This window comes from Lissotriton helveticus, chromosome 11, assembly GCF_964261635.1.
Source record: "Lissotriton helveticus chromosome 11, aLisHel1.1, whole genome shotgun sequence".
Lineage (NCBI taxonomy): Eukaryota > Metazoa > Chordata > Amphibia > Caudata > Salamandridae > Lissotriton > Lissotriton helveticus.
The window spans coordinates 805158548-805175705 of NC_136072.1; the positions used below are offsets into that span (position 1 = coordinate 805158548).

The 17158-nt window shown below is 42.2% G+C and overlaps 1 protein-coding gene across 5 annotated transcripts in view; it reads left to right on the top strand.

Annotated features, from left to right (window-relative positions):
• LOC144791980 (uncharacterized) overlaps nucleotides 1-17158 on the top strand; it is a 426669-nt gene that overhangs the window by 304330 nt on the left and 105181 nt on the right. For all 5 annotated transcript variants that reach the window (XM_078666847.1, XM_078666845.1, XM_078666846.1 and 2 more), the window contains exons 3-6: nucleotides 8229-8313; nucleotides 11406-12045; nucleotides 15016-15171; nucleotides 16581-16661. In XM_078666847.1, coding sequence (XP_078522973.1) covers nucleotides 8229-8313; nucleotides 11406-12045; nucleotides 15016-15171; nucleotides 16581-16661 — 962 coding nt within the window. The remainder of the gene's footprint in view (nucleotides 1-8228; nucleotides 8314-11405; nucleotides 12046-15015; nucleotides 15172-16580; nucleotides 16662-17158) is intronic.

The window sequence follows — 17158 nt, forward strand, 5'->3', positions numbered from 1 at the left end:
GGGGGTGGGGGTGCACATGGGGGGTACCTATTGTACCCCCTTGCATTTGCATGCACAAAGCGGCAGGCACTGCGCGGTGCCTGCCGCTTTGTGCATGTAAATGCAAAGCATGCATTTTTAACCTTGCGGCGGGTGCTGCTTGAAGCAGCACCCGCCGCAATGTTAAAGATACGGGATGTGACCGCCAGGGTGGCGGTCACATCCTAATTGGTATGGAGGGAACGCCGCTGCCCCTGCGGACGGTCCCTCCACCTCGGGGGTGGCGGACAGACGCAGGTCCGTCCGCCATCATAATCGGCCACTTAATCATGTATCTGGAATTACATCTACAGAGTTGTCATCACCCACAGCCGCTAATGTACTATTAGTCCCATCTTTGTATATGAGTGCAAAATGGCCTTTGTGGCCACATTGTCTACACTCTCTATTGATTGCTATACAAGTTTTGGATTCTGACCCATGGTAGTTATTTACAACACAAAAACCTAGGGGTCTAAAAAAGAGGAAAAGAGGAAGCTCTATATAAAACAATCAAACATCTGGATGTCTAAATTAGTACAGCCAGGTTCTGTCTAGACTCATTAGCAGGGGCGGGTGGTGACATTTGAAAGCGGTGGGGCGCAAGCGAGCGCAGCGAGCGAGCCGGAACCCCAATAGGGGGGTTTGGGGGGGTAACCCCCCCCACGAAAATTTTGAAAAAAGAGAAGAAAAATCGTGCATTTTCAAGCAAATTTGAGAAAGCAGGAAGGTTAATAAAGCAATTGTGAAAGTGCAGTTATTACATTAATAGATGGCATAACATAGGTAGCTGCTTATTCAGTATAACCACAGAGCTTCATACATTCCGTCCTATTACGCTCAGGTGCTGAATTCAGACTGTAAGACTTTCATGAAAATCTCAGCTCTAAGAGTAGAAGAAGTTGCATCAGGTACATGTTTTTTGCAGCAGGCACATTAACCTTCTGTGCTGCCGCCTGCTGCTATTTCACTACTGGGACCACAAACATAGGCTAGCTCTGCCAGACTGCCAACGCACCTACATATATAGGCCAACAACTGATGTTTCTATTTTTTGTTTTATATAGCGAACTTGACCCGAGACATCTGGTATCAGAGCGCTTTACATGAGCACCAGTTTCGTTACATTACCATTAATGCCTAAATAAACCTTAGAATAAAGCTTAAAATCCATGCTGGGGTAATTTGCCCCAACATTGTCAGGAACGTGAAAACCACCATTTCCACAGACCGACCAGTGCAAAAACAAAATTTCTGCCGGTTGGTCAATATTGATGCAAAGTCAGAACAGGAAGGTATGAAAAATGCTGGCATGCATCTTTGGACTTATAACAAAACCCCTGAAGGACCTGCTTTTTCAATGTTTTCCACCTTATAAGAAACAGCTGTGATTAAATTGTTCCACAAATTCTGCTGCATGCTCTATCCCCATATTACCAGTTACTCATCTATAATGTTGTGTGACATATATTACAGCAGATTGCTATTGCTGACCATAGAGGTTTTTGCTGATTCACAAAGTATCACCCCTGCAACGTTATTCTTCAGTTTGTGACACATTCCTGACTTTCTTGGAACTCACAAAGAATTCCAGGTGTAAGGCCCAGAAGCTGAGTACTCAGATGCATAAATATTTACACATTCAGTAATATAACATGCATTTTTCTAAATGCTTATGATAAATTGCATCAATGTAATTGCTATTTTGTTTTACATCTAGCCCACATGAAAACCATTTATTTAATACCACTTCTAACAATTTCAACATGTTCCTCCCCTTTCTCACCCAGAAAACGTTTTTACTCCAGTTTACTCCACTCCTTGACAGGAGTAAATCTGATTCTATTATCTAGGTGGGAAACTACCTGCAAATGAGTTCTGAATGGCCGCAAACTTGTGTTTAGTAATTTACCTCATTTTGCAAGGACCTCCACCCCTGTAAAACCGTTCACTACTCAACCCTGTGAAGAAATTCACTTACATTGGTAACATCATACTGATATTTACTGTGCACATGTGTGAAAACATTTACCAGTGCAAATGTATGGTTTGTGATTCACAAATTCCCACTAGTAAAACATGTCATTTACGCACATCTGGTGTGCAAACAGCTCCGTGATCCTGGCTTCTGGACGGTAGGTAAAGAGATCCTCATGATAACGGCAATGTGCAGATAGTAAATTTTGTTAACTCGCCCACCAGTTTGAAGTCAGCGGTCTATACCAAGGTTCTCCAGAGTTGGTCCTTGAGGGCTGGATCCATGCCAGATTTGAAAGATAACTACATTTATCTAAATGGGGATATGCTATAAAATCTGGCATGGATCCGACCTCCCAGGACTGACTTTGGAGGATCCTGGTCTATATTACAAGCTCGGTCTTATGTCTGGCTGATGAACATAACGTTTGAAAGGGGTGAGGTTACTTCTCTGTGGTAACTATTCGCTGCTAAAATCCTCTGGGTATTCCTGCACAGTAAATAAATGTGGTGTGGTTTGAGTGTACGTTTCTTCCTGTATCTTACCCGAGTAGGTACGGGTGGGGGTGGACTCACATTCCTGATTGTAACCTCCAAAGCCTTTGACCAAGTGAACACTAGCCACCTCGCATTCTGCTACTCTGATCGTGATTCAGAATGGCTTTACCATGGGTATAAAGTCACAAGTAACCATTCCGACATGGTAAACAAGGGGTATCTGGGAACAGATAGCTTCTTCTGGAACAAAAACTGAAAAGTGCTGGTAGTGCTAATGGAAAGTTCTATTTTCTACCACTGGTTGCTTAATAGTCATATAGTGTGCCCATACATCAAAACAGTGTGTGGTGCTGATATACAGGACCACAGGGGATTAAGAGAGTCCTCTGTAACCAGACAATTTTAACCTAATGCCAAGGATTGGTTACTAAGCACTTTGAAGATTGTCTTGCACACCCAGTCAGCTTACCCTCATTACGCATTCTCTCTCCCAGCATGATGGCTGTTCAATATAGACAGTGTGGGTATCTGAGGTAAGTGCCTCTACACTCTACCAATGGGCTCTGTCTCTACTATGCACCGTTTCTCACAACCATAAGAACATTTCTAGCTCCAAGTCATTCTATTCTAGCCCTACATACATCCTGATTGACGAGAACTGGATAATTGCAGCCTCCCTGGTGACAAAGTGCATAGAAAGTGTGGGACACCAGGACAAACCACATATCATAGAAACACACATAGACAAATCTGACTTATATCAGGTGGTGTGGCTTTCTGAGAGGCAAGAGATGCGATGAGTCTATGAGGGACAGTGTGTCCACCTTAGAATAGGTTGTCACTGGAGAATACTGAAAGCCCATCAGAGAGCAGAAGGTAGGGATGCAAGTATTGACACAGTCTTAGAGAGGGGTACTGCTACCACATTAATGTAAGACGTCACTTGCCCAAATGTCAGAGAGGGATCATAGAGAGATCTGGGCATAGAGGGACACTACTTTGGAACCACCTTCTCCGTTTATGTGGTTATTAGCACCTACTAGGGGTTATAGTACTGAGGTGGGTGTTAACATTGCTGTCGGTTTAGTGTGTGAAAATAGAATAATCATGGCATTTTGGCACACTGCACCACCTTAAATCAATTGTAACGTGTTATAAATACGGATAGCACTTTTCGCAGTTTTTCTGCAGTGGCGGGTCAGCCTGTGCCAGACCAACTTCCAGGGTAAACAGCACTATGTGTGCGTATCTGGCACTGGTGGCATGTGTTTTCTTTTGCCAGGTCTGGTGGCTTAAATGACTAATGCGCCCACTGTAGAGGCATGTGTTAGACCTCATGGTCACTGTTTAAAATCCCGGCAGGTCCACTTAGCCTTTCATCCTTCAGAGATCGATAAAACGTGTATAATTGAATTGGGTAGCAATAAACATCTGTTAACCAGCGCCAAGATACCCTTGGGAAAGTGTGCGCTTTACAAATATACATGTTAAAGACAAGTAGCTATAGCATCTGAACGCGCCTCTCGTGGGCCAAAGACTCATGCCGTTTGTTTATAAATTCGGATTTTTCATTTCTTGGGTGCGAATGTTGATGAAGCGTGGCTGTGTATTTAGTAAGCTTCACGCGTATAAAGCGCTTTATTTTGCCTAGATAATTTGCAAGAGCTGGCCTGACAGGTGTGTGTGGGCCTGTTTTGAGGTCTGCTGTGCCGGTTTTAACTGTTGATTTCCCCGATATTAAAAGACATTGCCTCCAGCAGGCTCAAATCTATGCATGTACTGCTCCATACCTGAAAAATAATTGTACGGTGTATTTACCATTTCTGAACCGCCCCGATTTGCAAACCTTTTTAGCTTCTACTTTACTAATGAGTGGCACTTTAATTTTGCTGTCCCGGTCTTTTTTTTTTGTCTATTCCAACCCTATTAGTTTGCACAGCGTATTAGTTTTTAATTCGTCAGTAGAAACTCGGCGGACATTAATTGAGAACGCACTCCAGGGAAACTGGCGTATACTAGTATCCCGGGTGTGAATGGAAGATTTGGCGCGCGCTAGTACTATGTGATTCTGTCGAGTCGGTCCTCTTACTAACCATTGCTAGTCCAACGCGGCACTCAATCATACCGATAAGTAATGGTACGTGCTAGTCACTGAGCTACCTACTACGGCTGATCCCAAAATAGAGTATCTTACGTTTACCCAATTGATTTAAATGAGGACTTCTGCATTAGTGTGTTTGGTGTAAAGCCATTATATTTTGAGCCAAACCCCAAGATTACATCACGTTGGGACAGTCACCGGGAGTGTCGCTAATTCGCCACAGAGCAAATACAAACTGCCATTAAGAAATTGCTGTCAATTTGCATTGCGAAATTCTGTATGCATTGCGATTTTTTTTTTTTTTAGAGCGATAGGGTATATTATACAGTACTGTTTATTGCCCTGATATAACGAAAAACACTGACTGCAGAAATTACAAATTCATACTCTCTCATACCTTGCACAACACATATACAGCGTAACTTTACAAGTTCAAAACTGCCGATTTGCAATGTGGCCCACTTTTTACACACACAACACCGCACAATCAACCTACATGCTCATTAGTAGCAGTTTAAACAACCTCGGCTGAGCAGGCACAGCACACGCAGCAGACAATGGCTGAATGGCAACCCAGATCCGCACTGAAATTAGGCCCCGACTAGGAAGGAGCCAGAGCGCTAAATCAATGGTACAAGGGCAGTAGTAGGCCCGGGCCGCCGACTACTAAGACTGAGGCTGAGTTTTTAAATGCACTGATCTGTGCTGTGGCCTTACCTGGTAGTAGTGTAGTAGTAGGCGCAGTCGCAGGCAGAGCACAAGACGAGTCACGATAACAGTGACAGGCAGGCACACACAGTCAACTCAGCATAGAAACTTTCAGAAAGTCATGGCGCCTCAGGCAGCAGGAGTCACGATCTGCGCACGAGGCGAGTCACTACAGGCTAGGCTACAGAGGAGAGGAGGAGAGAGTAGCAGGGACTGACTTCACAGGCAGGCTCACAGCGCCATGGCCAATCACTGCATGGCTTCACATGAAGTCACACAGTGATTGGCCATTGCAGTGCGGCTGAGGCAGTGTGCCACACCACCCACGAGCGGCATCCAATAATGGATTGCCTGCCCTGCTGCGCGGGTGGACCAGCCAATCCTGGCGCTGCATGCAGCGCCAGGATTGGCTAGGGGGTCACACTGACTCCTCGCCCCAGTCGCCCTCTGTAACGCCGGGTGCTGCGGCCCGGTTTAACCAGCATCCCCTGTCGCTCTCTCTAAGGGGAACCTTTATATGCGCATGCTCGGGCTAGTTTCCGCCCAAAGCTTCACTTGCGCTGTCTGCTGCTGCAGTGGGCTAGTAGTGTCTGTGACGTCACTGAACCTGCGCGAAGCGCACTCTGGATATATCGGGTGCTGCCCGGATTCCTGGTGGCGGCGTGTGCAGCGCCGCTTATGAAATCATGATGATTATTTTATTTATTGCATTCATGCAATATGTGTCCTTGCAGCCGCGACGGTGGGTCCATGAGGCTAGTGGGGCTACGCCCCTACGCCCCAATGGACGCACCGCTGCTGCTCATTAGTTCTGACTCAAGGACATAAAAATCACAAGAGTAAGCTAATAGTGATTGTGTTGGAAACACATTCAGGATTCCCATCAAAGAATTGTATGATCAATATTATCATTTGGTCATCCTTCAAGGGTCATATGTCTCTAGATCATTGAGACAAAGATCGTACCCATATCTGAGAGAAGGGTTTCGGAGCCACAATCACTTATGGACCAAATGATATAGATCTGATGAGAATAAGTGCAGTGCAAACAAAAGCATTGAAAGTGGTGAATCTAAAATAGGATAGAGAACCGATAAGAGAGCTTTTTAATTAATGGAACAGCCTTTTCCTAGTTAAAAACAAGAACAGTGCAAAACTAAATGCAGTTTAAACAAATACCTGCATGGGGGCCAACATGTTTCAGCCTCTTGGGTATAAGACCCTAGGCTTTCTTCAGGGCCTCTGTTCTATCTAATAGATGCTACTGTGTGTAATAACAAACATGTGAGAGTAAATTATAATGACAAAAAAAGGATATGGTTTCCCGTCATCTGTTTGATACTTCTCCGTGTCAACTGGTGTTTCGTACATCTATAACAACAATCAAGGGTTGGATATATAATTAGAAAACTCATTGTGCCCACGAGGGTACTCTCCAGTGACATTTAAAAACGCCCTATAAGACAGTATTTACTCACCCAGTTTGTCCGGGGAACAGACCTCACCTCTCCTGGACCTAGCTCAGGAACTGTGAGACCCCGCTCTGTAAAGGCAAGAGTGACTTGGCTTTAAAAACAACCAGAAAGGGAGACCTTGTCTGTTCCATTCTTAATAGTGTTAATAATAAAAGCCCATGTGCAAATAATCTACCTTCAGAGACAGACTCTTCCCTTACGACCTATCTCCAAAAGATTACCCCACTTCAGGACAGAGACCCTTGACCCTCTCCACAGAAAACCAGAGTCTGAATCTCAAAACTCCTGATCAATCTAACAATTTAAAATATTTAACAGTCGTTCTATAATGTATTTTCCTAGCTAAGCATAGGTATCTTTATTTTTAACCAAAGGAGGGGGATGGGGGAAGGGGGGGGGGAGAGAGGAGATTGGGTAATATCTTCTCCTGCCAGGGCTTACCTGTCCGTCGTTGTCTCGAGCCTGTACTGAGTTAGGGGGAGGCAACAAGAACAACCGGATAGGTCAAATTTAAGTGGTCGAGTGGCGGACCAATAGTATGCTTGTTCTGTCAATGGTGTATTAAGTGGGATGCTGTGAGTCGTGGAACCAGATGTTGTCATTAGCCTTTGACTGTTGACCTAGAATATTATGCTTTGAAATGGGACAGGTGCAGCAGCCTTGAAGGTGGTGGCTGGGATGGTTCCTAGAAGAGTACTATAGTATACAATAAAAATGCTACAAGGAAACTTGTATGCTGATCTTATTCACCAAGATTAACTATTGTTTCTACAGTTATATATATATTTTTTACTTTAGCCATGATGCACAGCATCAAGGATGCTGTGTGGCGCAGCTAAAATCCTCTGGCAAATCTAATAGGCCACAAAGGCAGAACCTATTGGCTATGCCAGTGCTTGTTATATAATAGCTTTCTGTTACCCTACCTATAGTTGGTTTGGCTAGGAATTTGATGTGTGAAATTTTACATGCTGATGAATATGTTATGGTTGCTGGCCAAGATGGGAGGGACATGAAAGAAGTGGGGATTGTTTCAGAATGATCCCTGTGACAGATTGCTAGCCTAAAGGTGGGATATATGAAAAGGGTTTGGTTTGGGTTTATGAAAGCTGGCCATGCTGGGGAAAGGACATACAAAAGCTGACTAGGGCGGGAATGAAACAAATAAAGAACATGACACATGCAAACTATGGACATGGTAATGGCGGGCAACCTATAGATGGGATTTGGAAAGCTGGTCATTGTGAGGTTGAAATGTGCACAAGCTGGTCACTTGGGAAGAGGAAGTGCAACAGCTGATTTGGTAGGAGGCATGCATAAACAATGACCAGTCTTGATTTAGAATGTAGAAAAGCTACCCAAAAATGGGGCACACAGGAGAGGCCCCAGCATGAGATGTTAGGCTGGGCTGGACATCACACGTGGGTCACCTTCTGCTTTTCTCTTCACAGGAGATAAGATCTTCCAAGCCCCTTCCACAGCAGAGTGAGCCATCATGCAGCTCTACGGCGATCCACACTTTCAGCAGTGAAACAGGTGAGTGTGAATGCGTGCACCTCAGCATCTGCCCTCAAGGATCAAGCTTAGACTTGTCAAACAGAAAGTTACATTGTTTAGAGCAAACAAATGTTCATGGAGTAAAGACTTTTTAAGATAGAAGTTAAGGCGGCAAGAATATGGGATTTAAGGAGTTTATACTGCATGGTTGAAACTGGTGTATATAAGAAGTTAATTGATCAGGAATTCAAACGAGGAGCTCTAATTGGTGGATATTATACAATCCAAATAGGAGGAAGGAATTGAAAGTAATAAGAAAGGTTAGTTCAGGGCATCATTTGCCCAAAAGCCAACATTTCTCAGATTTTTTGTCTCACTGAGAAATGTGAATGCCTTGATTGTTTGAAAGCTGTTTTTGATGAGTGCATGGGTGTTGTTGGTGTATTATGCCCAAACGATGAACAGTGCTGCATACGTTTTTAACACTAAGGAGTTAGGTCCTTAACCATGAAGTCAGCTGGACCATCAATTAAATGTGTACAAAATAATTGCCAACTTCACCTTACTTGACACCTCCCAATTGAGGAAAACAAACCAGTATTACTATATGGTCTGTTTGGTATATTTACTTAATACCTTTTTGCTTTTTATTTCATTATATTCAAAAAAGTTTAGGTACAAAAAAGACACTTAAATACATTCAACAATTCCAACATAAATTTTCAAAGCAAATTACATTCCACATTGCATATATAAACACCACATAAATTACATTACATATATAAACACCATATTCATTTGGATCAACAATTAGACTCACATAAATGATATCTAACTAAACAAAGGACAAAGTGAACATTTAGATACTATTATTAAACAAGTAGCAAATTAATGCATAGTCAAAGTCATTAAATGTGCTGCAAAATAATGCATTCCTGATTCAAAAGCCGACGCGTTTCGAACCCATTCCTGTCACTTTATGGGTTCTCATCAGGGCTCTGTCTCTTTTATTTATCTACAGGATATATGTAAAAAAGAAAAAATGAAACTCTATTTTAGTATTTGAATAGAATTCTTGTCAATCACATCTCTACCATTCGCGAAATGACGAAACCAGTACCTGAATCGTTGCTGGTCGTATGTTCTAGTATTCACTTACTAGATCGTGTGTTTCTTTATCTATAATGTAAAGTATCATTATCAGGATTTTTATTTTCTTTGAGAGCTCGGGAGTTCGTATGCAAAAGCATTGCTACACAGCCTACCTTTTACGATCTTTATCTTCGTGTTTGCACCCTTATCGATTTTTTCGTAATAATTACGATAACTGTGAAGGAATGGAAACATTTAATTTAATATAAGTTTTTCCACTAAGTTTGTTTGTCTGCTAGTTCTCCCATAAAGGCGATTTTAAAGGCATACCTCTTTTTACTTCAGCGCCTTCATGCGCGGGGTGCTGCACGTCTCGGATTTATTTTATACAATGGAAGGAGTGGTCCTCGTGTTCCTACAAATTATTCAAAGACAAACGGGGGAAAGTTCTATCACCCGTGTGCACTCATTTTATATAAATGTTTCCGCATTGCTTCTAAATCGGTAAGGCATACCTGCTTTCTTTAAATGTGCGGTCCCGCGCTGTATTTAAAAAAACATCTTGTTTGACTTCGCAATTGCAGTGTTCCCCTCCGTCGCTGGTCTCCTGTGATTACACGGAAACACAAATTAAGTGTCTGATGCATGTAGCTTACTATCTATTCGCATAAATGTATCACGCATCTTACCCCTTTGTTGTGTATGCCGAGTATAAATCTGCTGTGTCCATTGGCCTCGCGGCCATCTTGTAACGTGTTATTTATATGCATACCTACAATAGATGGGGGCCATCTTGGAACGGACTAGTTTCCAAGTTTGATGGGGGCCATCTTGGAACGGACTAATTCCCAAGTTTGCTAGTGTGTTGTCTTGCTGTACCCACTTTTTATTATTCAGTATTCCAGTAATGCCCCATACTTTTCAATGTACATATGGCAGTCTACAGAAGTTAATTTATCAGATTAGTTCGGGGGTCAGTCATTCATTATAATCGCGAAACCTCAGACAATGTATTTAGCCCGGTTAAAGCGCTGTTAAATTTCAAAATCAGATAGGCCTCTTTATGCAGGTTTCAACCCCCATTTAGATAAAAGGTCGCTTTTAGGTTTAGCTGGAGCGATTTCAGCATGGACTACAGTTTGGCCAATACTGTTTTTTTTATATGCAAACAGTGGGCGAGGGAAGGGGCATTCCAAGTTCTCTAGGAGATGCCAATTTTTAAAACCATTTGTCTGATCTTATGGGTGTCGGGACCAAACGTAGTCACACAGACTAGTCGATTCAGTTCTCGTTTTTCTTTAACTTCCAACAGGCAATAAAAGAGACAGAGCCCTGATGAGAACCCATAAAGTGACAGGAATGGGTTCGAAACGCGTCGGCTTTTGAATCAGGAATGCATTAATTTGCAGCACATTTAATGACTTTGACTATGCATTAATTTGCTACTTGTTTAATAATAGTATCTAAATGTTCACTTTGTCCTTTGTTTAGTTAGATATCATTTATGTGAGTCTAATTGTTGATCCAAATGAATATGGTGTTTATATATGTAATGTAATTTATGTGGTGTTTATATATGCAATGTGGAATGTAATTTGCTTTGAAAATGTATGTTGGAATTGTTGAATGCATTTAAGTGTCTTTTTTGTACCTAAACTTTTTTGAATATAATGAAATAAAAAGCAAAAAGGTATTAAGTAAATATACCAAACAGACCATATAGTAATACTGGTTTGTTTTCCTCAATTGGGAGGTGTCAAGTAAGGTGAAGTTGGCAATTTTTTTGTACGCATACGTTTTTAAGGCAGGAGCCTGGAAAAGTGTCTTCCAAATCTGCAACCCCTACCCATGATCTGTTGTACAATTATAAAACTAGGTCTTGTTCGTTTTCCGTCAGTTAGGGCTGGGATAGACAGCCTGGCTTCTTGTCCAGAGTTGCCAGACCAAGGGTGTGTAAGGCATTGGGAGGGGACCGTCAGTGGTAGGTACTGAAATATGTTCTTTTCAATCTGAACTGGTTGCTCTTTCTCCCACTATAGTTGTAACTGAAGGGGACTCGAACCGTGACGAAGGCCTCCTGATTTCAGACTCCAGTTTTTCTAGGATTGCTGCCCTCCTGCTGGATGAGGACTTTGCCAAATGCAATCTGCCTTTCAACACCCAGGACTCGAGTAGGAATGCTACTGAGAGCAATCTATCTTTCCACTCCCAGGTGCCACAGGTGAACAATGGTGAGAGCCATCTGCCTGTCCATACCAAGGACCCAGAGGTGAGTGCTGTAGAGAGCTGTCTGCTGGTTAATACCCAGGATCCCTTACGAAACACCACGGACTGCCACCAACAAGCTCCTATTGAGGATCCTATTGTAAATGCAGATGGCACCAACTCGTCCATTGTGTTAGTCCAGTCTCTACCCCTCACCCCGGATCTCATCTCTTGGGAAGAACCAATTCCACAACCGGTGACCTTCTTCACAGGGCGGTCAGCTACACCCGTCCATTTACTGGACTGGTCCATGGACAGTCACAGCCAGTCCTATTCCAGCTCTGAAGAAGAGGAGGTGGATGGATTTGTTAAGGTTCAGAGACCCAGAAAAGCCTGGACGGAAGACATAAAGGAAGCAGAGAGTGAGACAGATGATGCGGAGGAAAGCTACACTAGCTCCAGCCCTACGGGAAGGTCAGACTGTTTTTACTTTCATATTCAACCTTCACTGTGATACGTTTCTGTTATATTGTCTCCTGCATATCCCAGTGCTTTACGTAGTCACTCACTCACTTTTTGGAGGATTTGGTGGGATCCACCGGATCTCAGTCTGGGGAAATCACACCCAGATAACAGACAAGATCCCAGTTTCCTCTGGATTTTCACCCATTTGTTTCAAACTGGTACTGATCTGTATAGATCAGACTTGCCTTTAGAGAGTTCTCTTTACTTCAGTAGACTCACAGAGTTCATCTTACTTGCCTATGTGGGTGTCACTCTTTTCATAGAATGGCAGGCACATCTAAAGGACCTCAATTATTTTACAAACTCTTACCTCCTCTCATCTGCTTCCTTCTGGCTTGTTTGACTTGGCACCTGTTACTGCTCACATGTTAATGATCACCTCCACTTTCTTTGGTTTTCTTTTGCTAGCCGTCGGCCTCTTGTGAAGTGAACAGGGTTGCAAGGCCATTGCCTTGGGTAAATTGCTCTTACGCAATAGTAAGATATTGCATTAAACCACTCCTTATTCCTTTTAACTTAGGTAAGTGTAACGTAGAAGTTCGATATTATATGTTTTTAATCAGAAAACGTACAGAAAGTAAATTCCTTTATAGCAGATATTTAGGAGCCTCTGCTGTGTACTTAACCTGGTTAAAGGCATTTTCAACATGTCTGTTGTTATGCACAAGTGATGATGGATTGCTGGGGTAGAGTGTAGTAATATGTAAGTCCGTTGTGACTACTATGCTAGAATACACTAGCAGAAATATTTTCCCAAAAGATTAACATAAAGAAATTCCTCCAGCACCTCAACTTACTCTTGATTTTAATGTTGTCATGGAAATCCATTACCCCCATAATTGTAAGCATGGACTTAAACTTCGAAATCAATGGTGTCTGTAATTTGGGCATGGCCTTTTACACAGCTTCTTCCAGAACGCTTTCTGAATAAAGGAGCGAGTGAGTAGATTTCATGGTTGACACTGAAAGATGATACTGTTGTAACTAAATTATATGAGAGGTTCCAAGAAAACATGCTTACCAGTAAGACTATCACACACGGAAATATCACCTGACATATATATATTGTGTCCTAAACATAGTTCACACAAATATTGTTCAATTGCCAGTAATGTTCTGTTACTAACTCCAAAGGGGTGATATCTTTATAGATGGTGTTTTGGACACACTGGTCGTGTGGGACGCTGTTTTGACAACAATATGAACAGTATCTCACCTATATTTGACTCTTATGGAGCAGTAACACCCAAACAACAGAATAAGCTCTCAGACAGATGCAGGTCTGTTGTCTAGTGATGAACTTAAACCGGTGTTTGCAGATGGTGGGCACCAGCACTCCTTTTGGGGACTGGGACTTATTTTTCATCATCAGGTTAGTTTTTAGGTAAGTCTGATATTCGGCAGTGCTGTTGTGGGTTCCTACAAAAAATGTAGGCCCCTGCACCTATTTTATTTTATAAACCAGCACAGTTTCGTGTTAGCTAGTAGGGAAAGCCGCTCCGGTGGAAGAAGTAGAATATATAGCAGATTTACAAAGATCACATAGTAGCAGAGAATACAAAAGGCTGCTAAATTGCAAGGAAAGAGAAACTAAGAATTCAAGTGAAATCGAGATAAAGAATCTAGTCCGAAAACTAGAGGCCACACTAGGAAGATTGAGTGAGATTCTATCAGTAAATTGCAGTGAATTAGAAGGGGTTGCTGAGTATTACTTGTACCTACATATGTCTGCTTAAACACCTAAGAACTCATGACATGTTTGGGAGAAGGGAAACTAGTCTAAGAAATAGAAGGGGAAATGCAAGTGATATTTGTGCTGAAGTGAATTATGCACAAAGTGCGCCTCTAGTCTTAATAATAAATCAAAAGCTAATGGCAGTAATTTACTGATAGATATGTGACTGTACAGCTGTCTCTGTCGCTCTACAGGACTCAAACATAAAAATGGAAAACTGGGCAATATTCAGAGGAACCGGACTTGCAAACAGCAAACCACATATGTGTATGCTCCCTGCAGTTTGAATTACTGCCATTATAAAAGAGTGCTCTTTCAGTTCTAGCGGCCTTTGGTCAGGCAACTCGTAACTTGGCAACATTTATAGTGAAGTGCCGGAAAAGTACATGACTTGTAGACAACTGCTGTATTTAAACAGGGTAAAACAGCACTATTTTAAAATCCCTGATGGAGAGCACTTGAGTTCCCGTATTAAAGACCAGTATTCCAGCATCTTCCTCCATTGCTCTTAGCTTGCTGCGGTGCTATCTCTGCCTAGCATCTAAGAATTTTGAAGGCCTACTTCTCTGGCTTGATGTCATTCCCCATCACAAATTATTAATCTCGAGAAATGTAGCAGTTATTTGCTGTGCATAAAAATAGTGGTAGTTGGAAGTATTGGCATTCGGAAAACTATTCTGCTGTTTTTCTAACTCCAAACGCTGACACTTGCCGCCAACACACATGATATCATGACTCGTAGAAGATTTAGCTTCTTCCTTAAAGGTCTTCTTACTTGTATGTGGTTTCCTACTAAACAGGTGTCATTCTATTCTATATGATACTAATCACGGTATTAGTGTCCTTGCTTCCACTGGGGATTCGTATTACTGTTCAGAGGCTTCATTTATTACTGGTCTCACTTCATTTTGTAGGATGTCACTCATTCCTGTTGATTATCCCACACGTTTGTAGGGTATATCACTCCTGATCATTCTCCTTCAAAAAGTTGTTTGTCTGAAGGGTCTCTCTGTACACAATGCTTCTTTCTTTTTAAATGATTTAACTAATTTCAGAGCTTAGTCATATCAGAATATTATCACTCATCATGTGCCTAGCTCAGCCTAGATTGCACTTACTTTGGTTAGCTATCATTCTGGTACTTTAATTCCTTTTTTATGATGAAATATTGGCTTTCTATGCAGCTACTCATCGATTCGGTCACAGGAGCCAGAGTCCGACGTCCAATTGGTTTCTAACGGGGCCCTCAAGAATCATGACGCTGCCAAGACGTTGGCCACAAAGCTGTACAACCTGGATGGTTTCAGGAAGTCAGAAGTCGCTCCTCATCTTCAGAAAAAGTAAGGAAATGAGCCCTTCATGCAGCATGATGGTGGGTCAAGTATTGCCGGGAGATGGGTGGTTTGATTTATAAAGGGCATTAGGTATCTAGATTTAGGACAGGATGGTGGACGGGTTAAGACTGCCACTGGCAATGGCAGAAGTGGATGTTATTGTTTCATCGTTAATATATAGTGCATAACCTGCTACTTTTATGGCATTGTATCCGATTACAATCGTACTTTTGAAATGGTTCTAGCCCAGCACCATGTGACTCTGGGCAATAGCTTGCTTAATCTTCCTGACTGCCCCCAGTGCCTGGAGTCTCTTATGAGTGTTTGTTCGCGCTTTACAAATGTGGATTATTATTATTATTCTGAGTTTCCCTCGCAGACAGATGTCTAATTCCGTTTGTGGAGATGAGCAATCAGTAGAGCGAGAGGGTGCGGCGATAACTTTAACAGAATACTTCAGAATAGCTGCTACTTGTGTCACTCGCTAAATGAGTAACTCTTGCAGGAAATATGGGCCCAATTCACAAGTCTGTTTGCATATGTTAGTTAATTTCGTCTTGATTTACATGTGCAATTGTATCCATTTGCCACCATGGTGTCATATTGCATGGGGTAAATCTGCTCCATGAAGGTGTTTCAGGCTGTGAGTTTGGGGATGCTCAGAAACTTTTTCTTCACCAATTCCCACCCTTTAAATGGTTGAAGATTTACTTCAGTCAAGGAGAGGAATAAATTAGTGTCTGGAGTTTTACTGGGTAAGGATCACCTCAAAATTGATAGGCATATAAGGAAAGCGGGTAGAAAAATATTTTGCCATTGGGAAAAAAAGAAACATCAAATGATAATGTACGTTCATGTGTACAGATGTGTGTGAAATTTATTAAAGCAAAAACAGAAATTCACAAATAATTTTTTAGGAATACTCTTTGGAACACTATAGCAGTTGCAGTTGCAGCTTCCTGGAATACTCCAAGAAACCTTAATGAATTCCAAATGTAGATGGAAACACGCACTACTACAGTATATTTTTGAGAATCTGGTTAAAAAAGGCAGCTCCCAATAGCAGCCTCGTTCTAGAAACTTTAACAGAGTATGCCAGAATGTTGCTGAGAAGAACCATTTACCCAGTACACTAACATAACTCCTCTTTCCACTCACCTGGTGGTTCTTCACACAAATAATAGCGCACTATTCTGAAGTCTTCCCCCACTAGAACAAACGTGAATCTTCTATGTAATAGGGAGACTCCTCGTTACCTCTGTGTAGCACAAATATGAAATGTGTGTTCTATTCAGTCACTCTATGCACCACTGAATGAAAACTGTAAATGTACTATACTCTCGTAAGAGCTAAACCTATTTTCCTGCTTGTAACGTGTGCATGTCTTTCTCTTCTGCCCCTGAACTGATTTTCAGCACCGACTTCAGCCGGATGGTGGCTCAAGAGTATCTCACCTTCTTTGACTTTACTGGGAAGACACTTGACCAGGCCCTGAGGTGAGCTTGTGAGATTTAACAAAATGACTTGTGCCCTTGGCTATGCGTCTGACTCATGCTGGGACTAATGGTGAGGACATCAGCAGATGACCCATTTGGCTCCAGCCTTTCCTTTCGATGGTTGGGCACCACCACATAGGGGTTGCTGCTTGCAAGAATGTGCATTCCCATGACTTCTACCTGAACTAGCCAGTAGTATGGAATTGTAGTGCTCAAACTGTCCCAAGTGATTACAGGCAGATCTGTAAGCTCGATACAACAAGCATTTTCAATGCAATAGGTATTTTGCGAGAGGTTAAGCGATTGGCATTGTAAATGACAATGCCTTTTATTTATGCGTTATAAACCAAATATACATACAAAAGGCAATGTGATTTTTAATGCCAAAAGCTCGTACTCTCGCAAATGTGAGAGCACCTTAATGTTGGCCACGCCCATTTATTTAGACGCTGCTCACTGTATTCAGGTTACAGTGAGCAGCGTCTAAACAAAGGGGC